The sequence below is a fragment of the Mesoplodon mirus genome (genome assembly GCF_964341445.2).
Source record: "Mesoplodon mirus genome assembly, chromosome: 19".
NCBI classification, from domain to species: domain Eukaryota; kingdom Metazoa; phylum Chordata; class Mammalia; order Artiodactyla; family Ziphiidae; genus Mesoplodon; species Mesoplodon mirus.
Genome location: NC_138995.1, coordinates 55,743,887 through 55,768,483, shown reverse-complemented (window position 1 = coordinate 55,768,483; position 24,597 = coordinate 55,743,887). Strand labels below are relative to the sequence as shown.

The window sequence follows — 24,597 nt, the reverse complement described above, 5'->3', positions numbered from 1 at the left end:
GAGTGGCAGGAGTTCTGATTACCAAGGAGCTGCCTGTCCAATGCCCAGACGTGGGCGGGACCTCCACCTGGGCCACAGCTGGCCTTGGCTGGTGGGCACTGGGGTTTGGGAGCCCTGCACCAACCACACGGACCACACAGAGGCCAGGTGAAGAGAATTAAATAATGTGTGATTTTATTCCATTAGAGAGAAAACCAGCAGCATCGCAGCTTGAACCCTCACCCCACCCCTCATCCCTCTGCGCCCCCCACACTCCTGCCTAATGTCGGTAATGGGGGCTTCGGGATCTGGACCTTGAGCGCCTGGAGAGAGAGAGGGGAGAGAGAGGCCCCATGAGGGCTGGGCAGGAAGCAGGGAGCCCTGCCGTGTAGACACGTGCACACATACACCGACACGCTTGGGACCACTGGGGCTTCAGTGATGGGGAAGTCAGCTGCAGAGAGGGACGTTCCCGAGGGGTGAGGCCAGGCCCTACAACTGGAGGGGACTGGAGGGGGCTGGGTCGGGACAGAGCAATCAGGGCTGGGACCTCCTGCCAAAGGGCAGCTGTGATTTCCCAGGCAGCTGGACCAGCCTGCTTATTACCTTCGGGAAGAGCTGTATTCTCGACCTGGAAAGAAAGGACGGGTGAGAACAAAGTAAGTGCCCAGGACCAGGAGTGGGTTCCCAGGCTGCACTTCCAGTGTCTCCAGCTAAGGCAGCACCGGCGCTTCCGGCGTGTCCACTGCTGGACGCTACCTGTGCCCCTTGGCCCACACCCATGCGCTGGGAATGAGCTTTTCTTCCGATTCCTGTAAGTCCCTTGTGACTGAAGCAATCACCGTGTGTTGTGTGTGTGACTTAAAAGTTTTAATTTATAGAAGGCTGATGTGGAAAATGTACCATGTTTTTTTTGTAACCCAGTTTGACATTTTTTTTTTTTTGCGGTACGTGGGCCTCTCACTATTGTGGCCTCTCCCGCTGCGGAGCACAGGCTCCGGACGCACAGGCTCAGCGGCCGTGGCTCATGGGCCCAGCTGCTCCGCAGTATGTGGGATCCTCCCGGACCGGGGCACGAACCCGTGTCCCCTGCATCGGCAGGCGGACTCTCAACCACTGCGCTACCAGGGAAGCCCCTCTCTTCTTTTTTTAATGCCACAGAGCCTCCAGCCCGGCTCTCCAGACCAAGCGACCACGAGGACACTCACTGTAACGGGGGGAGGGCGAGCGGCTCTGCCGGCTGTACTGGCGTTCCCATTCTTCTCTCTCCTTCTCTCGGCGTTCCCGTTCCCTGCACGGGAAGGGGAGGCAAACCAGGGGAAGGGGTGAGCATTCGGCTCGCAATAACACTGAACTGAACTCGATGGCTGGCTGGGTCCCTGTCAGGGCAGGTGCTGCCGACAACCTAGTCCAGGTGGAAGAATAAGCCAAGGGGGCATGTCCCGCTCCTCTCCTCACCTGGAAATGAGGGCACTGAACTCAGGGGATACTGGCTGGCAGAGCCAGCATCTGAATCCCTGTCTGCCTCACGATGAAAGGCTAGCTGAAGGGCTGGAGAGTTCGATAATTTCCTGTCATACTCAGGGCACAGCCTCAGAACATAGGGACTTACATGCTAAGTGCTTAACTGGTCTTTGTCAGAATGACCAGGATTCGCAACCCCAAGGACTACATTTACTGGGTGCCTTCGTGCCTGGCTCTGATCTCACGGAATCCTCCCCACCAGCCTAAGAGCTGGGACAACTCTTAGAGATAAAACCAGCAGCATCGAACCACCGTTCGACAATTCCATCCCCATTCGGTGGATAAGCAAACTTAGGCTTATCTATAGGCCTAAGGCTCAGACAGGAGGAAGGCGCACGGCTGGTGGGCGACAGAGGCAGGATCAGAACCCAGGTCCGACGGATACAACACTGAGTCCCTGCGCACTCTGCTCCTCCACCCCGGTGGGAGCACATGGCAGCCCTGGAAGCCCAGCACGTGATGTGCCTGTAATAAACAACTAACAGCAGCAGCTCCAACCATCAAACCTCCCCACATGCCAGGAACCACACACCAGGTGCCTTAACAGGAGAATCCCATGGAGGCGGCTGCCTTATTACATCTATTTCATATAGTGACTCCTGGCTCAGAGAGATTAAGGTGCTTGTCCAAGGACCCACAGCAAGTGCAGGGTGGAACCAGAAACAAGCAACAGGTGACCCGACCCTGCGACTGACCAACTCTCCTCTTTGCCAACACCAAGCACTACCGCCTCCAGTTCTGCCCATGGGTACTGGGTGGGCTGAGGCTTTACGGGCACTAATCCTGAGTTACCCTGTGCAGTTGGCACCAAGGACTGTTCAGACTCTGGGCCACTGCCCACCCCAGGGCCACACAGTCAGAGAGGCAGAGCCGGGAATGAACCCCGAGTCTGTCTGACCCAGGCTCTGAGCCACTCAGCTCTGCAGGGGAAGAGTCAAGGTGAGAACTGGAGCAGAATGGGAGAGGGGAGAGGCCCTGGCTCCCACCGCGGGGCTGGCTTGCATTCAGCCGTTCCGTTCGGCAAACTTTTATCGAGCACCAGTGTTCTAGGGGGGCAAAGCACACCTCAGGAACCCAGCAGCCACACCCGACTTCTTAATGGGGACACGAACAAGAATGAGTGAAGGACACGGACAGTGCACACTGGGACGCCAGGTGCAGATTAGTGCTATGAAGAAAAGCAGAGTGGGGCTGGAGGATGTCGTGTTTTGGGGTGCTACTCCACACAGGATGGTCAGGAAGGACCCTCGAGTTCAGCAAGGGAGGGAAGTGGGTGGGTATCTGGGGAACAGCAGGAAAGGTAACCCAAGCTGGAGGCTGGCGGAGCTGGGAGGAGGTCACAGTGGCCGAAGTAAGCTGGGGATGGGAAGGAGACTGGGGGACAACATGAAGGCCAGGCGAGGGCTTTGATTATTTTCATCCACCCAGAGGGATCGGCCAGGGCTCTGGATCGGAGCAGGTGGTGGGGAACGCAGGGCAACCCAGAGGCAGGTGGGAGGAAAGGGGTCTTACTTCATACGGATCTTGCGGGCCATGGCTCGAAGCTCGTCTTCCCGCTCCTACGGCAGAGATGGCAGAGATGGCAGAGATGGCAGGGATGGCAGAGATGGCACGATGGCAGTGAGGGCGGGGCCAGGCCGGCACCCCGTGTAAGCCCTGTGCCCTCACCCCAACCCGTACCTGGCGCTCATGCTCCTGCTGGATCATCTTCTCCTGAGCCGCCTTCTTATCCGCCTTGACTGTGGGGAGGGAGGGACACAGTGGCTGAGGGGTGCCCTCAAGCCCCCACCCCCAAGATGTGGAAGCTGAGCTCAGAGAGGCCAACCAGACTGCCAAGGCCCTAAACGTGGTGGCCGCAGGACAGGTGCACACCCACTCCTCCCCAAAGGGCCTCCTATCTGGCAAAGGGCAGGGCCTCCCCACAGTCAGGCCAGAAGGAAGAGGGGCAGGGAAGCCCTGGAGGGGCAGGTGGCGGGACATACACTGTCTGTTCAGTGCCTTCTGCATCCTCAGCTTCAGCTTCTCCTGCGGCGTCAGCTTGGGCTGGGGAAGGGGAGAAGAGGCAGGAGACCGGGTGGGTGTCCTGGAGCTTCCACAACCCACCTCATCCAAGAGCCTGGGACTTGCGGGGGCATGTGTGGAGGACAGGCAGGCTGTGGAGACTGGCCACAAGGGTCTGGGAGCCCCAGTGGACAGTTGAGGAGGGGAGGGAGGCACAGATCTCAATCCCCGGGGCTGGATCTCCCGGCCCACCCGGGCCCCCCTGCAGGCCCACCGGGCCCAGCTCTCGGGCACTGCTGCTGGCGGGAATTACACGGGCGAGTTCCAAATTCTTACTGACTTTGGCAGCTCCTGTCTCTTTACCAGCGGCAGGTTCGGTCCTGGGAGGAAGAAAAACCAGCTGCCACCTTCGACCCCATGCGCCCTCAGCACTGCCCTCAGAGCAGAGAGCCAAGGCTATGGGCCCCTAACACCCCCCAGGGAGAAACCAGGTCCCTCCTGGATCCTGCAGGACAGGGCCATGTCCCCCTCTGACCCCTGACCCAAGGCAAGGGCATGACTCCTCAGAGCCCCCAAGGGCAGAGCTGTGGCCGCCTCAGACCTCCCAGGACAGGACCAAGTTCCCTTCAAAAAGAGCACAGTGGAGCTGTGCTCACCCGAGCTCACAATCCCCTTCCCCAAGCCCTGCCCTGCTCACTTTTTCAGCTTCTCGCCCACAGCGGGGGACGCTGCCGGCCTGCCCAGCTTCTCCCTTGGGGGTGACGGCGAGTGACTGCGACTGCGACTGCGGCTACGGCTACGGCTACGGCTGCGGCTGCGGCTCTGGCTGGGGCTGCGGCTCTGGCTGGGGCTGCGGCTGCGAGTCAGGCTGCGACTTCGGGATGGGCTGAGGGACCAGCTGCTGCGGCTGCGGCTACTGCTGTGATGCCGAGGCCCCCGGCCGCCCCGCCTGTACCGGTCCCCTGAGCGGGAGCGGCTCCTGGGGGTGCGGTGAGGCACGAGAGAGGCCGTGAGGCTCCAGGGACCCCAGGTGCGTAATGTCCCACCCAGGCACTGAATCTACGAGCCTCCTCCGAGGCCCTGGGGTCCTTGTGTCTCCACTCCTCTCCCGCTACTTTCCTCAGAAATCCTCCCTGGCCTCCCTGAGTCTCTAAACAGAGACCGCCCTCTAGATATACCGGCCCTAAGATGGCTCTTCACTTCTCACTAGACACCCATTCACCCACTTCTCTGAGAGGTGACCTCTGGGAGGGCAGAACTTGGCTGGCGGCCCCCCCTTGTATGCTCACCGCCTCCTCACCTTGCCAGGTCCAGGGTCTCGCCACTAGTGGGGATGACCCCCCTGCCCCCCCGCAAGACTGCAGCACAGACCCACAGGATCCAGTCTGGGGACGTGCAAGCCCCATCCTCTCTCTGCTCAGGACCCTCAGGCTGGCCTCAGAGATGTGACCAGGGCCCCCTTCCGACCCCAGTCTTTCTCCTGACATCACCCTTTGTCAGGCTCCAGGGAACGACCCAGAAGCCAAACCAATGCCACACACTGATTCTGGTGGGACTGTCCTGGGTTTTTACAAAATTCAAATTTGTTGGCAATATTGAGAAAACAAGAGCTGTCCTTTAAAAATCCAACCCAACTGCTCTTGAAAAACCAGAAGACTGAGCAACACCACTCCTGCCACTGAGTGGCCAACGAGCCCAGCAGATGGGACGTGTGCTCCCGGTTCACCGGGGCCCACGCGGCCCCTCTATTTTACCTGCTAGACCTTGTAGGTAGCTGACACTGAGATCCACACAACAATAACACGGGTAATGATGCTGATGACAATAAAAGCACTCACCGAGTGCCAGGCCCTGTACTAAACACTTACGTAGAATTCACTTGTCACAACTTCATGACTCAATGAAGGGGACACTGTGACTGTATCTCTTTTACAGATGCAGAAACACGCCCCGAGAGTTCACTAGCAGGGCCAGAATCCACACCCAGCCAGCTGCTCCGCAGTCCATGCTCTCATCCACCAGGCCATGCTGCCCCTCCACAGGCAGCCCTGATCCCCTCAGGGAAGAGGACCGGAGGGATGCTCCCGTCCCTAGGTGACTTTCCTCCTGCCCCATGTGCAGCGCTTGCCTCACGCCCCGCCTTCTCTCAAAGGGTTGCCTTGACTTTCCAGCCCCTGCCCACGGAGTGCCCCCAGTCCTAAGGGTCGCCAGCTGCAAACACCTGGGGACGTCCCATGACAAGCGCAGCTCAGTCTCCCTCCCCACTGCGTCCCTGAGAAGGGAGGCTGTGCTCCAGCCCCGGGCACCACACCTGGAGTGAGCACATCCCCCCACCACCAATCCCAGGTCTCCCCTCCCAGAGCCTGGTCTCCCCAAAACTGGGCCCACGCCCAGCCCTGTCCCCACCCCCCAGCCCCACGTACCTGCTTCTGCGCCGGGGCCCGTAACCGCCGCGCCGGGCAGGCGAACGGGAGTAGCGGTGTCCGTCTCGGGAGCCCCCACCTGAGTGCCGCCGGCCTCGGCTGCGGGATCGCGAGTAGCGCCGAGAGCGGGAGCGGGAGCGCGACCAGGACCGGGAGCGGGAGCGCGCGTGGCGGCCCGAGCGGTAGGAGCCCCCGCCGCGGCGGGAGCGGGAGCTGGAGCTGGAGCGGGAGCGGGAGCGGGAGCTGGAGGTCCTCGAGGCGGAAGAGGAGGAGGAGGAGGTGGAGGAACGGCGGCTGCAGGTGGGGCACGGAGGGCGGGTCAGCGCCGACCCGGGCCGTGGCCCACCGCCGTCCCGAGTCCCCCCCACGGCGGCCGGGGTGTAGGGCAGGCAGCGTGAGCGTTACCGACCGGGCGCTGGCATTACGTCCCGGTGCGGGGCCGCCTGGCTGGGGGGGCGCGGGGGGCTTCCCTGTGGCGGCCCCTGACGCAGCTGCTGCAGCTGCGGCTGCGGCCGCCTCCTCATCGCTGCCCCCAAAACTGGTGATGAACGTGATCTTCTCCTCACGGCCTGGGGTCGGGGAGCGGGAGCGGGAGCGGGACTCGGAGCTGGATTCCGAGGGCGACCTACAGAGCAGGGAGTAGGGGGCTTGAACGCCAGGCTCCGGGAGCCTGCCCACCGGCTCACAGAAGCCACCACAGGGCAACAGAAATCAGAACAGCGGAGCCCCGAGCAACGGCAGACACCGGCGAAAGGAGCAAAGCCAATGGGCAGAAAGACACCAGCTCTGCAAGGATCGGATTCCCGACCACGGAAACCTTCTCAGAACCACCAGGAAAAGGAGGAGCAGAAAACTGTACTATTAAAAAGGGATTAGGGCTTCCGTGGTGGCGTAGTGGTTGAGAGTCCGCCCGCCGATGCGGGGGGCGCGGGTTCGTGCCCCCGGCCGGGGGGATCCCGTGTGTCACGGAGCGGCTGGGCCCGTGGGCCATGGCCGCTGGGCCTGCGCGTCCGGAGCCTGTGCCCCGCGACGGGAGAGGCCCCAGCGGTGAGAGGCCCGCATACCGCAAAAAAAAAATAAATAAATAAAAAGGGATGAGCACATCTGTAATGTAACAGGAAAAGATTTCCTCAACATAGATGTCAGGTCAGGTGGAAATCAAATTCTAAAGCGTTAACTGTGATATAACTCCATTTTTGTGGAAAAAAAAGTACACCTCATCCCTCATGGCGCCCACGGATTGAGCACTTACTGTGCCAGGCTTTTCATCAAAAGGTGTACCTGCCTGATCTCACCTATCCTCCCAGGAGCCCCGAGGGGTCCCTCCCACACCATTCTGCAAAGCGAACTGGGGTCAGACCGAGGTCTGTCACCCTCAAAGCCTCTGTCGCAACCACTCCCACAACCAGGAGACACACGCGTGTGCAACCAGGCCCTCTGGGCCTGTTATTTCTCACTGCTTATTTCTGGGAGTTCAGATTAAAGGGACTTGCCTTCCTACCACGTCTGATCATTTTCCACACAAGACTACGTTACGTTTAAATCAGAAAAAATTTTAAGGTTCACATTTAAAGGAAAAAGAAATCAGGAAAGCAGGCTAACACTCTAGAAAACAAAAAATGATTCAGACCCCCAAAACACATTCTCCAGTCTGTGATCTCAGGGCAGCCTACAGGGTGGGCCCCCTGCCCCTCCTCACCACCCCTGCCCTCCGTGAGGAGGACTGCTGGGCCTTGGGAACTCACCGCTTATAGGGGTCATAGGTGGGGCTGTCTCGGCGGGCGTAGCTACGAAGAGAAGAACGGGATGGGACAGGTTGGGGGGTTTGGGATTAGTGTGCACAGAAGTAAGGCCAACCCCCAACCTGGGCGCCCAAGGCCACACACTGGGCAGTGATGAGGGGGCTGCCGGCCAGGTTATGGGCCCTGATCCCTCCTCCTACTCACCTCACATCTGTCCGAAGCCTGAACCTCAGCCCTGACCCACAATGTCCCAGACCCACCTTGACCCTGAGCAACAAGGACTTCAGCAACCTCCGACCTGGCTGGCCTCTGGACCCTAGACTAGAAGCGACCCTCCTCTCACTTCAAGTCTCTGGTTCTGCTGGGTCCTGGCTTACTAACGATGATGACGTTAAAGCTACAAGAGCTAATGCGTCTTAGAGGCACACTACACGTCTTAGAGACACACTACGCGCCAGGCACTAAGTGCTTTACTCAGTGAACTCAATCGCTCTTCCTAGCAACTCTCTGACATGGGTACTGTGATTATTCATACTTCACAGCTGAGGAAACAGGCCCAGAGAGGTGAAGTTACTTGCCCACGGCCACACAGCTCATACACGAAAGAGCCAGGATTCCAACCCAGGCCACGTGGCCGAGTCCAAGCTTTTATGCACTACATTGACCTGCACCTCTACAACTCTTTAAGGAATATTTTCCAAACCGCACATCAAACCCTGAACCCACAACAGGTCCCTTAAGCTTCACAGCAACCCTCAATGACTCCCATTAAACAGAGGAGATGTGTCAAAGAGGCATGGGTTTGCCTGGAGCCCCAGGCTGGGCTCTCCGCATCAGACTGCCGCATCCAAACCTGCCCGAGACCTCGCTGTGGGCACTGGCATAGCCCCTCTCCTGGGAGGTGATGGTGCCCCTTTTCCAAAAAGGAAACTGCAGCTCGAGACAGAAAGTCACCTGCCCAAACTCTGACAGTGAGGAAGCTGCCAAGCAGCAGAACCAGGTCAGAGTCCAGGGCCAGGCCTGTGCCCCTTGACTCTGATCTCAACCCTTCCAGCCACCCCATGCCACCTTGCCACTGGCTCCCAGGGAGCATGGCAAGCGTCCCGAGTCCAGCAGGGTGAGGGGAATGGCTGGCAGGGCAGGTGTCCACACGCCCCTCACAGCCACTCCTACTCCAAACCTTCCCTATTCACTGCCCTACTAGGAGGTAACTGCCCGCAAGTGGCAAGCTTGCCCCCAAAGTCTTCCTGAGCCCCGGCTCCTCCCCCAGAGCCCTGAAAGACTGGTGCTGGCAGGGTGGGGGCATGGGGCAGAACCCATCCTACCTGGGTGGGCTGATCTTGCGGCCCCTTAGCCGCTTCTCCCGGAACTCCCTCCGCTGGCGCCGGGAGCGACGGCCCTGGAGCAGGGTGGGTACGAGGCTGGTGAGCGTGTGCCTTCCACGTGGCACACACCTGCCCTGCCACCCCGGCCCAGCCCTCACCGAGTACATGGCCTTCTCCTCCTCAAGGGCCTTGGCGTGTTTGATGGCCTCTGCCTCTTCCTTGTCTTTCCGGAGCATCCTGCAGAGGGGCACGAGGGGCATGACGGAGGAGGGGCCAGGCCACAGGCAGAGTCACTGCAGGAAGTGAGGAACCCCAAGCCATGCTGGGGGTCTCGCATTCATTTTGCACTATTACTGAGCACCCACTGCATGCCAGGTGCTATTTCAGGTATTAGGGATTATTGAAAACAAACAAAAATCCCCACCCTCTTGGGCTACCATTCTGGGGAGAAGAGAGACAATGACCAAGGTCACATAACACGGTATGTTAGATGGTGAAAGCCTCGATGGGAAAGTAAATCTCGGAAGGGGGAAGGAAGTCCAGGGAGCTCGTAGAGGCTGCTGCAGCCTGCAACAGGGAGGTTGGGGAAGCCACCCAGAGAAAAGTGACAGCTGACGAGAAACCTGGGGGAGTGAGCCGAGCAGGTGCCGACAGAGCCAAAGGCACACTGAGCGGCCCCGAGGTCAGGTGGGGCTTCAGGCACCCAAGGGGTAAAGAGGCCACGGAGGTTGGGCAGGGGTGTGGTGTGTGGGTAGAAGACCAGACAGGTGAGACTCTGCGGCCGTGGTGAGGAGGCTGGCTGCTCCTGAGGGAGGTGGGAGTCATGGAGGGCTCTGGGCAGAGAACGCTGTGTTCAGACTCGGGAGTACTCAGACTCCAGCTCAATACACTGTCAGATGGGGCCGGTCTATGTGATCCACACAGGTGTGGCACAGGGCAGAGGCTCAACCAGCAACTGCGAGTGAATGATCCAGGGAGCGAAGCCTCTCCACTGGAGGGCGCTGTCCACCAGGCCCAGGAACCCAGGGAGTTTCCAGGAGTCCGATGGCCTCAGGTCACACAGCTGGGGGCAGCCTCCACTTCCGACAAGGCTGAAGCCGGTCACAAGTACCCACCCCACGAGCTCAGGAGCCTCTGCTCTGTGTGTAATGCCCTGGCGCAGGGCCAGGCACACAGCTGCTCAGGAAGAGGGGTAACAACACATGCCAGGTCCACAGGATGCGGAGGGGCATCAGCCCGCCGGCCTCACCTGACGAAATCGCCATCGGCCATGCCATAGGTCGTGGCCTGTTTGTTGAGATCTGCCACCTGCTCCTGGTTCAGTTCGTCCACGTCCACCTCCACATCTACACCAAAAGAAAGGCTGTCAGGGACCAAAGCCGAGCGAGAAGAAGGGGAGAAGGGGCAGTGCCCCGGGAGTTGGGGGCGGGGGTGCCCACCAGACCGCAGGCCTCTGCCAGGGAGGGAACGAGTCAGCTCATCTCGGCATCCCCAGGCTGGCACAGGGCTTGGCCAGAGGCAAGCACAACAAACGGGGGGTGGGGACCGGGGAGGGGTGTGTGATGCGGAGGAAGTAAATGGGGGAGTGAACGGGGGACAGACAGAAGGCGGCTGAAGATCTAGGTGGGCGGGAGGCAGGGGGTTCGGGTCACAGGCATTCAGAAGCCAGAGGCTTGATGGCTCAGTGGAAGGTAGGACAGACACTTCACATATGTCTGAATAAGTCTGAATAAACAGCGGGTGGGCTGAGTGAGAAGGGGATGAGAGGTGGAGGGAAGATAGGCACTTAGGTGGAGGTGGGTGGCAGCATGGGGGATGAGGCTCTATAACTGGAGGAACACTTGTTTTCCGGAAGAGAGAGAAAGAGAAGGGGAGGGAGAAACAGAGAGGCTGACACAAGCAAGGAGGACAGACTCAGGACCTAGGTGGGGACAATATCATAGAAGCAGAGTCCTAGAAACGAGGAAGGAGAGAGACACAGAAAGGGAGGCTGGACCAGGAGGACATGAGTGAGACGGGAGGACAGCAGCGCCCTGGAGCAGGGGCGGAGAGGCGGGGCTCCTAAGCACAGGGCACCCCACAGAGGGGGAGGGACGAGACACGAAAACGATGCCCAGGGACTGGGGGGGGGAGGGCAGAGAGGGGACCCCACCGATGTCGGGGATGACCTCATCTTCGTCCGAGTTGCTCTCCTCCTCGGCCGGTGACTCCTCCTCCTCCGGCTTCTCTGCCACCTTCTCCACCTCGGCCACCGTGCTATCTTCATAGGTGTAGCCAATGGAAGCCTTCTTCTCCGCCAGCCTGGGACAGGGGAGCCATGAGCCAGGGAGGGGCGGGGCGGGGGCGGAGACTATGGGCAGGATGCAGCCCAGGCCAAGCCTCGAGGGCCCGCACACCGTGCTGCCCGCACGCCGCCCTCCCAAGTTCCAGGGCAGCTCAGCGCCCTTGCCTGCAGACTCTCCCTCAGCCTAGAACCCTCTGTGGCCACCTCCCACCAGCTCTTCCCTCCTCCTCCAGCTCCAATGCACCATCCTCCAGGAAGTCCTCCCTCAGGCAGGGTCAAGCACCGTCCTCAGATCCCCAGCCCCACTCCCACTGGATCTGTCTCCCCCTGCCCCAGACTCTGAGTCCTGCAAGGGCAGGCCCGAGTTATCCTGGGTAACAGCACGGCCCAGCTGGGTCCAGAATGGCGCAGGGGCCTAGTGCGTGTCTGCTGCTGAATTTAGTCAACATTCCCTGACGCCGTCCCAGTGCCAGCCTCGTCCTGAACGGGGGTCAGGGATAAGGATCAGAGTCATCAAGAAGCTCCTGTGGGCCTCCCTGGTGGCGCAGTGGTTGAGAGTCCGCCTGCCGATGCAGGGGATACGGGTTCGTGCCCCGGTCTGGGAGGATCCCATATGCCGCGGAGCGGCTGGGCCCGTGAGCCATGGCCGCTGGGCCTGCGCATCCGGAGCCTGTGCTCCGCAACGGGAGAGGCCACAACAGTGAGAGGCCCGCATACCGCAAAAAAAAAAAAAAAAAAAAGAAGCTCCTGCCACACCGTGAGAACCCTTCAGGTGGAGGGAAGCAGCAAGCGCTGAGGATCGCAGCGGGGGAACTGCTCAGCAGCAGGTGGTACGGAGGCAGGGCTCCAGGACCGCTGGGAACGAGTGGAGCAGCGGCTGTCGTGGCGAAGGGGGCCACTCCTCAAGGGACACAGCCTGGAGAGGTCCCTCTCCAGAGCGACATCAGCCGCTGCTGACCACAAGCTTACTGCACGGCAGCAGAAGACAAGCACTTCACAAGCTCCATCGCCTGTAGTCCCGGAAGGTCCAGGCAGGGGGCACTGCTGCCAGCCCCTCACAGGGGAGCACGCCAAGGCTCGGAGAGAAGTCCTCACGGGCAGGATTCAAACCCAGGCCTGTCCAGCCCAGGGCCTGCTCTAACTCACCTCCTACCATCCCATGGGTTGCAAACGCAGTGTAGAGGTTTGTCAGCAAACCCTTCCCGTCCAGCTGCTGCTTCCTCCTCTAAACATTGATCAGTCGAAAGCCTACCCTGTGCCAACCACCAGCCCTGGCTCTGGGGAGCCCAAGGTGGACAGGATGGACAAGGCTGTGCCCTGTGGGGCTCACAGTCCGCCTGCCTCCCTCAAGCCCACGGTGCCCCAGACCCCGACTCACTTCTTCTTCTCATCCTCACTGGGTCTCTGGAGGCCTCCGTACAACTCGTCAATGTAGATCTGGTACAGGCACTGCTCCTCTGAGACTGGGGCAAGGCAAGAGGCACGTGGGTCAGAGGGGGCTGGGGACACTGGGAATTCAGGGGGGACACAAGAACGCAGTGGGGGCGGGTAGGAGGGCAGGTGTGACCCAAGCACAGCCGGGGGCAGAGTCACGGATTCCCAGATAACCACACCATGTGTGGTGAGGACACAGCAGCTGCAGGAGGGCCCTGGTGACACCACTGACTCGCCATGCAACCCTGATCAAGGAACTGAGCCACTCTGTGCCTCGGTTTCCTCTTCTGTAAAATGGGACCACTGGCCGAACGAGCGCGTTGTATTCCGGCGCTGCTACTGTTACCGCTGTTAGGAAGGTCTTCAGCTGGACCCTTCAGAACGACAAAGCTATCCTGAGCACTGGACGTCAGTCACGGGACCCCATGGGCCACTCCACTCTGTGCCTCCGCGGGCCAGTTTAAATTAAGCGCGGTTAACCTGGGCTCTCGTTCATCCACAACACGCAACTCGAGGAGCTCAGCAACGTACTGGAGCCTCCCCGGGTCTTCCTGCAGTGAGACGTGCCCGAGTCCCGGTGGGACCCTGGGCAAGTCCCCTTGCCTCGGTGGGCCTCAGCTCTTCTATCTGTAAAGCGAGGTGCGTGGGCCGGGCGAGCCCAGGCATGCCACGGTACAGCCCTCCCCGCAGCCTCCGCGGTCCTGCTGGTAGTCCACAAAGCCCCGCTGACCTGCCTCACGTGAGCTCCAGCCACGCCAGCCCTCCCTGTCCCCACAGGGCTGTCCTCGTGGCCCGGAGTCCGGCGGCCTCTCCTCACTGGGGGAATCTTGCCCACCCTTCCCTGAGCCAGCCTCGGCCAAGCACCTCAAAACAGCACACATCTGTTGCGACGGCACCTTAGCTTGTGACTACCACCTGCTTTCGTGATTACGTGGCTCCCCCACTAGACGCCTGCACCCAGAAGAGTGCCTGACACACCACAGGCGCTCAGAAACTGCGGGAATGAATGAATGAATACAGAGTCAGAACTGAGGGAAACCCTGGCTCCATCACCAAGAATCTACGTAGCCTGGGGGGAAGGCAAAAACAACAGCGGCATCAATGACGACGCATTCCCCCTGACTCTAAGGCCTCAGTGATTGCGAAAATTTGACAATCTCTGATTTTAGAGATGCTAAAACACCTATTTTAGAAACAAAGATATACGGGGACAGTGAACCCACAGGGAGGGCTGACTTCCAGGCGCGGTGCAGGGCCTTGTGCACTCCTCACCGAGCCCTCACAACCACCCCAAGGGACAGAATCCACCTGTATCACCCTTCTCCAGGAGGAGACTGACACCGGCCAGGCTAAGGGACGAGTGTGTGGCCCTTAGTTTCACAGGGAGATCCTGGGAGTGGGGGGGGCGTCTCAAAGTGCTTCTCGTCTCAGGAGGCGAGCTGAAGTTCAGAGCTGTCCAGCAGGAAGCCGCAGTGGTTAAGGGCAGGCTGAGAACCCCACTCCTTGGACGTGGTGTCCCCCGCCAACCACTGAGCCTCGATGTCCTCATCTGTAAAATGGGGGCATCACCCCTACCTTGCTGGGAGGTTATGCAGATGTACTGAGATAACAGAGATGAAAAACTCTTTCAACTTTCAACTCAGAGATGAAAAAAGTTTTTCAGGGTCTGAACCGCCACAAGCCCAGAGAGGGGAAAAGTCTCTAAGCCTGTTTTCTCATTTGTGAAGTGTTAACGGTGATGGCTTGGGAAAAGAACACTGGACATATATGAACGCTTGGCAAACTGTCAAACTCTGTCTAAATATTCATTTAAAACAAGGAGAAATTTCCTTTCCAGAGCTAACATTCTGACCCATGCAGGCAAGGGAAATACGCAGAGGAAAATAATGTATTCTTGCTATTTTCACCAATGTTTTAGGAAAAAAGGCCACAGAATTAGAGGGCATGGGATGTGGAAGTGACTGTGGTAGGACCATCTAGTTCACCAGACATCTCCTGTACCAATTCCAGAGACAGAGGGCCCCAAGAGAGAAAGGGATGTGAACAGAGCAGGTCCATGACAGAGCTGGGACCAAAACCCAGGGCCCCTTAGTAGAAAGGCCTGGGGTAACTTTTCTTGCCAACCTTGTTGAGGTCTTCCAGTCTCCAGGGACACCCTCCGCCCCTCCCGCCAAAAAAACCCACTCCCCCGCCGTCCCAGGTCACTTACTGCCAGCAAAGTCGTTCTGCACCAGGCCTCGGTAGCGCTCATAGTTACATTTCCGCTCGTCCGACTCCTGTTCTGGGGAGCTTTGGGGGAGGTCAAGGTCTTGAGACCACAGGGCGAGGGTAGACCCCCATCCCAAGCCAGCAGGAAGGGGGATGAGGGGCCTGGCTCAGTCTGACGGGTGGGGGGGCCTCCCCACGTGCACACCTCCTTCCTTCCCAGGACGGTGACAGGCAGGCCAGGGCTCAGGAAGGAAGAGGTGCTGCTGGGCAGGACTCCCTGCCTGGCAACCCCTGGGGGAGGCAGCTTACATGGTGGTGAGCAGAGGCGGGGTGTAGTCAGGGATGTGGTCCAGGTGGGCGCGGACATCGAAGCGGTCAATCATGTTGTTGGTGTCCCCCTGCCAGGGCATCCTGAAGTGGGGAGCAGGGCAGCAAGGAGCCTAGGGTCCCCACTGCCCAGGACACAAAATGCCTGCTCCCTGCCACCTCACGCTTGGGAGTCTGGCCCCCAGCCCCTCTGATCCCCATGCCAGCCCCACCCTCACCCCCCACCTCTCAGTCCCTTATGCCACCAACCCCCCCACCAAATGTACATTCAGGCTCCTGACATGAATAGGGCCCTGGGGAAACTGGGGCCCTGTTTTTCAGAACCAAGCAAGAGTGGAGACCTCGAACCAGGTCCTAGGGGCCACCTTTATAAGCCCAGTCACCCCAAAACACCCCGTCTGGCAACCTACTCTCTGCTGCATCTGGGCCTCTGGCCCCGGCCCCACCCATTCCCTTCTAAGTCCTCCTCCACCCACTACACCACGGGGCCTTTATCCCAACCGCTGCCGTACAGCCTTAGCTAGTGACCTTCACCTTCCCAAGCAGGCCAAAGCTTCCCTCCCTGAGGCTCCGAAGGTCTGTGTCCTACCCCAGGTCCCTTTGGACCCCCAACCCTCAGTCACAGACACTACCCTACCCCCAGACCCAGTCTTACATGTTAACGGGGCTCTCGGCGGCCAGGGCAACTGCAGAATCCAGGTGCACCTTGCAAGCTCGACCGTGCACCTGCAGGAACTGGGCTGGGTCCTTCTTCTGCAGGGAAGGACAAGATGGAGGTCACCACCCAACGGAGCCCCAAACCTTGCCACTCACACACAACCAAGTTAGCAGCAGGCTCAGCTCTGAGGCCAAGAGGCCCTACTTCAGAGGTGAAAGAACCTACACAAGGCTGACAGCACTAACGGGGGCCACCTAACCCCTGGGGACAGGGGAAGGGTTTCCTCTCGAGATGAAAGCAAGAGGCTCTGAGCTCTGGCCCCACCTTCTACACAGCCAGTACCAAGACCCACCTCCCTAAAATACTTCCCCCAACTCTTCACCCCACCCCCACCCCAAGGCCACTCATTCAGAGGCAGGTGTGAGCACTTTGGCCAGGACCAGCCTCTAAGACACCAGGACTGCATACGCTCATGAAAAGACAATCAGTGTCACTATTCACCAGAGACACAGCAATCAGAACTACAAGACACCACCTCACACTAAGATGGCTGAAGTTGAAAGGACATATGATAGCAAGTAATATTGACAAGAATATGCAGAAATCAGGTTCTTCAAAAAGTTAGACAAAGAACTGCCATATGACACCCAGCAATTCCACTCCTAGGTATATATACCTGAAAAAACTAAAAACAGATACTCAAATACTTGTACACAAAAGTTCACAGCAGCACTATGCACAACAGCCAAAAAGTGGAAACAATCCAAATGTCCATCAATGCAAGACAGATAAACAAAACACGGCATCTCCAGACAATGGGATATTGTTTGGAAGTAAGAAGGAATGGAGTACTGATCTACACCACCACACGGATGAGCCCTGAAAACACTACACTAAGCGAAACACGTCAGTCACAAAAGGCCACATGTTGTATGATTCCATTTACGTGAAATGTGCAAAACAGGCGAATCCATAGAGACAGAACGCAGACTGGTGGCCACCCAAAGCTGAGGGGCGCGGGGAACTGACTGCTAATGGGTATGGGGCTTCTTTTGGGGGTTATGAAAATGTTCTAAAATTACATTGTGGAAATGGTTGCACAACCCTGTGAATTGTACAGTATGTGAATTATATCTCAATAAAGCTGTTTTAAAGAAAAAAGGCACCTAGAGGGAGAATGGCCCCTGAGCCGCTGCCACCACCTGATATTACACCTTACACTCACTTATCGAGTCAGGCCTGAGGCCTCCTGTGGGGAGTCACGATTCTAAGCCACCAGAACTGAGTCAGGAAAGGATAAAATCTAGCAGCAGCAGCTCCCACCACTGAGCTTCCCGAGCGCCGGGCCCTGGCTGAGCTGCAGCCCCTGCCACGTCAGAGGAACCCACAGGAGCCACGAGCCGGGCTGCTGGTGCTCCCCACTAAACCCTGGCCAAGCTCCCAGCACCACCTCCCCAGAGCCCAACCCCTTCCCATCCCGCCTCCCCCCTCCCCCACAGCCCTGCCACCTTCCCCAACCACTCAGCGGCCTCCTGGCCTCCTCCCCGCTCCCTGCTACCACCCTTGCCCTCTGCAGCCCATTTTCCGCCAGGCAGCCTGAGGGGTTCTGCTAAAACCTATTAGGCCACGTCCGCCTGCTCAGAGCCTCGCCGCTCCGGCCTGGCCCTCTCTGACTTCTCTCCCCCACCTCTGCTCCAGGCGGCCGGCCTCCAGCACACTCACTGCTCTGGCGCGCTTTGCCCCTCACTTATTCCCCATCTCCTTCTAGCCGCCTTCCTTATCAGCTCTGCCTAAACAGCTCCCCTGCAACCCGACTGACTCTAGCTCCTTAACCGCACCCGTCTGCTTCAGAGCACCGCCCATCACGGGTCACCTGTCTCCCACACTAGACCGCAGCTTCCACGACTCAGGATCTGTCTTGCTCACTGTTGTGTCCCCAGCGCCTAGAGCAGGGCCCGGCCCACAGCAGGCGCTCAGGGACACTGACCGAAGGAAAGAGGAGGAACCCTCACCGACAGACGAGGCCGAGCCCCTGCAGGAGAAAACCATCAGCATCAAACTCCGGAGAGCCGGCACTTCCTCCCTCTGCCTCCACCTCCGGCCCCAGCCCCCAGGCAGCAGGCGAGCAGGAGCTGAGAAGGACGCACCCCAGTGACCACAGCTACTATGGGGCTACTACCTGTCCTGCACTCACTAGGTGCCAGGCGCCAGGCCGTTCTCCCTCTCCTCTCACACCTGAAGACGCTGAGGGTGGGATACACCCGAGCCCACGGGGTCCAGCGGGGTGGTGCTGCTGGAATCCAACTCCTCATCCGGCACCTCCCCTGCCTCCCTCAGTCCCTCACCGCGGGCCACACAGTGCCCTCGGCCGTGACTGCCCCAGCCAGGCCTAAGGCCAAGAGCCCCTCGCGTTCTGAGGCTGCGCCAGGCCAAATGCCCGGCTCCCACAGCCAAGACTCGCGTGGGACACTGTTTGCAGGATGGACTTCGGCCTGTAGCGTGAGGCCACCGGCAGTGCCAACACCACGACGAGGAGAAAAGCATTGGGCGGGGAGTGAAAACCTGGGTCCGTGGACTGGCTCTGTCGGGAGCGGCCGGAAAAGTCAAGGAACCGTACTCACAGCCAGGAGTTGGGGACTTCCCTGGTGGTCCAGCGGTTGGGACTCCACGCTCCCAATGCAGGGGGCCCAGGTTCGATCCCTGGTCGGGGAACTAGATCCCGCATGCATGCCACACCTAAGATCCCGTGTGCCGCAACTAAAGAGCCGGTGCAGCCAAATAAATAAATATTAAAATAATAATAATAAAAATAAAAGCCAGTGCTTTATGGACATCTCAAACTTCTCAATCATGGGAGAAAGGTGTTACTCTTACCCCCACGTCCCATGAGGAAACTGGAGCTCAGAGCAGGGAGGCTCACTTGCTCTTGATCACACCAGCCATAAACAAAACTAGGATCTGAGCCTAAATGGTCCTGACTCCAAAATCCACTTTTTTTTTTTTTTAAGTGAAAGGTACAATAGTGTTAATTATATGCACCTTGCTCTGCATCGGATCTCTAGAACTTTTCCAGCTTACAAAACCGAAACTCTATACCCAATGAACGACTACTCCCCTTTTCCCCTCCCGCAGCTCCTGGCAACAACCATTTTCTGTTTCTAAGGTCTTGACTGCTTCTAAGACCTCATACACGTGGAATTTTGCGGTGTTGGTCTTTTTGTGACTGGCTGATTTCACTAGACATAATGTCCTCAAGGTGCCTCCACGCAGTAGCATGTGACAAGAGTTCCTTTCTTTCTAAGGCTGAATAATATTCCACTGTATGTATGGACCACTTTTCTTTACCCATTCATCAGCTGATGGACATTTAGGTTGTTTCCACATCTTGGCTATGGTGAATCACACTCCAACGAACATGTACAAATATTTCTTCAAGACCCAAAATCTATTGTTAACCAATGGATCATTACATCTCCAGGATCAGAGCGGGTCAGAGGAGTTCGTGGAGTCTTTCACTCACTCATTCAACTGTTAAGCAGGCACTGACTCTAGGTGCAGACGTTGTGCTAGGGTCATGGCAGTGACTGAGACAGCCAGCCCGGCCCTCAGGGCTCACAGTCCAGTGTGGGGGACAGACCCATCCCCCAGAGTGACGACCGAGCGTGGGCGGCGCTGGGATAGGGGAGCCAGGTGATGCGTCATTTAGCCTGGGCCCTCCTGGAGAAGGAGATGCCGGAGCTGAGATCTGTTTTATTTCCCACTTTCACGTCAACAGGGAATTGTTTCTTTATCCAAACCACTGATCAGAAGAAAGCTGACAAGGACAGGAGAAATGAGAGAACTAGGGTCAGCCAGGGAGAGAGAGCAGGCGCCAAGGACAGATCAGCAGAGGAACCGGCTGCCTAGACACACCTGCCCGGCCCATCACAGCGGACCTCGGCTTCTTTAACACTCGCCTCGGCCGCCTCTCTAGGCCCAAGAGCAAGATGAGAGACCCGTGTGACAGCCCCATCCCCTCCTCAAAGCAGCGATCATCCACAGCTTGGTGGCTGTGATCTGAATGCCGATCACGTTCACGTACGGGGACAATGGTTGCTTGTACAGGCCTGCACCACAAAGCACCCCACAGACACTGTTGTATTCTTGAAGCTCTTCCCTGTCACCCTGTCATCACCACTGTCCCAAGGGGGAAAACAAAGCTCAGGGAGCTCCCCAGCTAACAAGAACAAGAGCGTGGAGTCCCAGGCCTTCTAAGTGGCCCAATTCCAGCCTTTTTTCCTCCACACCATCCATCAACCTGGATGCTATTCCAGCTCTACTTGGTAATAACAACAACCTCAGAACCAACAAGAGCCGGCATTTACTGAGCACGTTACCCGGGGCAGGCCTGCCCTCGGTGGTCTCTGGGCCCAGTCTCACTATACTCCAACAGCCTGGGAGAGAGGTGTCCTTGTCCCCACCATTTGTGGCACACCATGAGTTGGCAACCAACATCCACTGCCCCTTCCTCGATAGTAATAAGACTCCTAACTTAACTGGCACTAGGCCACCCAGAATACAGTCTACGCCCCTTAGCCTTCCTGGCAGCTGTATGTGACCATGGGGCTACTTTCCGGCCAGGGAGGTATGAGTGGACATATCATGTGCAAACATCTAGAGACTTTCTTAACTGGCATGAGCCCCCTGGCCTCTTTTCCCTCCCTTCTACTTCCCCGCTGGATGTAATGAAAACATGATGGCTAGAGCTTGAGCAGCCCTCTTAGACCTTAAGACAACACTGGGAAGAGAAGCCACACATGGCTGAACAACAAAACGGTCCCTGAGCAGAAAGGGCCACCTCTGGGCTTTTATGTGAAAAGGAAATAAACTTCTATCTTGTCTAAGCCATTGATGCTTTAGGTCTCCGTTATTCACAGCCAAACCTGATTTTACAGGATGTATCATTTCACATGCAGAAGAGGAAACCAGGCTCAGGGATACAGTCACATGCCCGGGCCACATGGTATGTAAATGGAATAGCTGGAATTGGAACCCAGAGTCCTGTGACTCCAAACTCTTAAGGACCTGGTATGGTTTGGTATTTTGCCTCCCGGCTGTGTCACCTTGGACAAGCTGCTGCACCTTTCTGAACTTCTATTTCTGCAGTAGAAAGCCCAGGTGAAGAGCTAAGAGAGGTCCAGGGTCAGAGAGTCTGGGTTAGAATGCCAGCTCTGCCCTCTTGCTATATGATCTAGGCCATGACTCTCTGAGCCTCAGTTTGCTCATCTGTGAAATGGAAACAATAAAAAGTAAACCACCTCCCAGGCTGGGGGTGACAATTTGATGAAGTGGAGACGCATGTCAAGTGCTCAGCACAGTGGTTAACACTTAAATGCTCAATAGCATTAGCCGTTATTATCAGCATCACCTTTAACACAGGGATCAATACCAATCTCTCAGGCCTGCTGAAAGGACTAGAAAAAAATGTGCCAAAGTAGTAGGCACGGGGTCTGGCACACCATGAACCCTTAATAAATGGCAGCTATTCATTCCTGAGCACTGATTGTGTTCTTGGTCCACTGCTGGGGCCTCAACAATAAGCAATACAGACCCAACCCCTGCCCTTGTGGTCACATTATAGTTATTCTGACACCACTGGAGAGGGGCTCTCTCTACAGCCCAGTGGTTCCCTCCCGGGTGACAGAAGGCAACTGATGCGCTCTCAAAGATTCCTCTCCTAGGGTAATAGCAGTCTCTGTCTCATGGATTACTGTGGGGATTCAAAGAAATCATGCATCTAAAGCTCTTTTCAGAGCCTGGTGCCTGCGAAGGACCAATTAAAATGGTAACTGCTATGTTTTATTCATCTGTTCTTTTAAACCACATTGGGCTCAAGCTTGGAATGCAAACATGACCCAAATACACCTAGTCCCCAATGGTACAAAGCTGGATATGTGTGTTAAATTCCACAAAGGGGAAGGACAGGGAGCTATGATGGCTGAGTATGGAGGATGAGGAAAGACTTCCCTAAGGATTGAGATCTGACAGATGAGCAGGAGTTAATCGAGTATAGGAAAAGCTCATGCAAAGGCCCTGTGGCTGGAGAGGGCTATATAATTTGGGGAGGTAAACTGGTAACTCTTTATACATCTTTTTTTTTTGTTAGAAAAAGTAGCCTAGTATTGAGGAGGCCAGATGGCGTGAGCAAAGGAACAAGGCATAAAGCAGTGTGACAAGAGTCTGGAGGGGGTGGTAAAAGCCAGAACATGTAGAGGTCTTAAAGGCTGTGTTGAGGAGCCTGGCACTAGGGAGTCACAGAGAAGTTCTGAGCAAGGTAGGGACAGGGTCAGCTTTGTGCTTTAGAAAGACCTCTCTGGCCCCTCCACCCAGGAGGGTGGATTAGAGGCGGCAGGACTGGAGGCCAGGAGACAAGGAAGGAGGCTGGGGCAGTGATGCAATGGTAAATGAAAACGTCTATAATAAATACCATCTAACAGGAGAACTGAACCTAGTACGCAAATGCCATTTCAAGCTGGGGTCTCAAGAGCAAGTAACAGTTAAATAGGTGAGAGGAGGCATTACAGGTTCAATCCCTGTGGTGGCAGAGACGGGAAAAAGGCCAATGGAGCTACCTAAGGATGAAGCTGAGAGGCCAGACCACAAGGGCCTTTTAGATCACAAGACGCAGTGCACTCTTCTCTCCAAAAGCAACTGAAGCATCAAAGCATCAAACAGGGGAGGGAAATGGTCAGAGTTCACTCAGTGAACGACGATGGCACTCCTTCGGGGCGCCAAATTAAACCTCAAGAATGCTGAGCTCGGGCTTCCCTGATGGCGCAGTGGTTAAGAATCCGCCTGCCAATGCAGGGGACACGGGTTCGAGCCCTGGTCCGGGAAGATCCCACATGCCACGGAGCAACTAAGCCCGTGCGCCACAACTACTGAGGCCGCGAGCTACAACTACTGAAGCCCGCGCGCCTAGAGACCCTGCTCCGCAACAAGAGAAGCCACCGCAGTGAGAAGCCCGTGCACCGCAAAGAAGAGTAGCCCCCGCTCGCCGCAACTAGAGAAAGCCCGCGTGCAGCAACGAAGACCCAGCACAGCCAAAAATAAATTAATAAATAAATAAAATTTATTAAAAAAAAAAAAAGAATGCTGAGCTCTTCTGGGCACTGCAAATACAGTAATAAGCAGGACAGACAACATCCCGGAGGTGGCCAATCTTATGTCTGGACTGCTCTGAGTGTTACAAAGACTTTCCTCCTTCCTACTAACCCCAGCTCTGTACTGAGTCCACACCAAACAGCACAGTATACTACAATCAACAGAATGCCTCAAGTTTTTACCAACGATTACTCTCAAAATATGGACATTCTCTTGAGGAAACTGGGCTCTGGTGTTAGCGCATTTCCAAGCCCAAATCGTACCAGGAGGACCAGGCCCCCACCCTCCAAAGAGCTCCCAGACCAGATTCAAGGTTACTCACGATCTTTTCATAGTACTCCCGCCGCCGCTCTGCCCTCTTCTTGTAGTCGACCATCATACCTCGAAGCTTCCGCTCATGCTTCCGAGCCTCGTGCCACATCGTGGTGAGGCCAAGCCTGGGGCCTCAACCTGAGGGATAAGGAGAGGGGTGTCAGACGGGCTTTAGAAACCATATAGGCAGAATCTACGTCATCTAACAAGTTGGTGACAGAGTTGATCCTGAAGAGCAGCTTCAGGGAGGGGAAGTGAGGCTGTGGAACTGTGCTCCAGATGCTCAGGTGTATCCCAGACAACTCTGATCCAGTACCCTGGGCATTCTGAAACCGCCCCCTCGGGTGATTCTGGAGTGAGCGTCCCTGGGAAAGGGGGAGCCTGTGTTCAAGGAGCCAGAATCAAGGATGAAAGGTTCGGGAATGGAAGGAGCGAGTGTTGGAAGCAACGTCTGGAGACAGACCTGGAGCAGCTGGGGCTGGAGCTCAAGGGAGGGGGAAGAGCTGAAAGGGCTCCCACCAGGGGGCATCTGTGGGTGTGCGTATGGGTAGCAGGGGTCCGGAGATGAAGGCAAGTGGACGAAGAGGAGAAAGATTTTACGGGAACTGAGTAGTGGTTTGGAGGGAGGGGTCGAGGGCAGGTGAAGGGCGTGGACGGAAGACGGCGACCGTTGCGGGAGGAGGGGGAGCATGGGAGAGTGCTGTTAAGGAGAGACCAGAGCGCGGCTGAGGTCTAAAGACGGAATCTACATTGGGGGCGGGAGGGTAGGGTAGAGACTGAGGGAAGCGGAACGGGCAGACAGGACGGGGTGGGTTAAGCTTCGGGGCGAGGCTGGAGGACAGAGGCAGAGCCCGATGGTTTGGACAGGGCTCGAGCACCGGGTCTGGGCCTGAGGGTTCGGGGTAAGTTTTTTTGACAAGAGGAAGGGACCTGTGGCAAGCGGCGGGGTCCGACGCGGCGAGTTCGGCCCGATGGCGGGGGCAGGGCGCGGCCTGAGGCCCGGCAGGCCGAGGGGGTGAGGAGCGGTCGGCCCTCGAGGCCGGGGCCGAGCGGAGGCTCACAACAGACCGGGGAGAGGTCGAGGCAAGGACGAAGCTGGGCTGACGTCCGCCCGAAGCCAGGAGGTCACGGCCAAACTGCCTGCACTCTGCAGCTCGCCGCCGCCTCCCACTGCTGCGCTCGCGCGCGGCCCGCACCGGAAACGGAAGTGGGAGGCTGAGTGAAGGGGGAGGGGCGG

General features: G+C 57.5%; 1 protein-coding gene across 2 annotated transcripts; it reads right to left on the bottom strand.

Annotated features, from left to right (window-relative positions):
• Positions 1–148: 148 nt before the first annotated feature.
• Positions 149–24,574, bottom strand: CLASRP (CLK4 associating serine/arginine rich protein). Of its 2 annotated transcripts, XM_082607470.1 has the most exons (21): positions 24,291–24,572; positions 23,371–23,498; positions 15,903–16,000; positions 15,230–15,331; positions 14,922–15,001; positions 12,657–12,741; positions 11,147–11,295; positions 10,244–10,340; positions 9,153–9,231; positions 8,995–9,068; positions 7,673–7,714; positions 6,337–6,552; positions 5,928–6,221; positions 4,202–4,483; positions 3,845–3,884; positions 3,486–3,546; positions 3,184–3,242; positions 3,016–3,062; positions 1,188–1,270; positions 586–610; positions 149–302 (listed from the first exon to the last, which is right to left on the bottom strand). In XM_082607470.1, exons 2-21 carry the CDS (start codon positions 23,467–23,469, stop codon positions 260–262), a joined length of 2,055 nt encoding a protein of 684 aa, XP_082463596.1. In that variant the 5' UTR covers positions 23,470–23,498; positions 24,291–24,572; the 3' UTR covers positions 149–259. The 2 variants fall into 2 exon arrangements, 1 of the variants encoding a protein (XP_082463596.1); XR_014292234.1 differs by lacking the exons at positions 149–302; positions 586–610 and having other exon boundaries at positions 3,841–3,884; positions 24,291–24,574.
• Between the last annotated feature and the right edge of the window lie 23 nt (positions 24,575–24,597).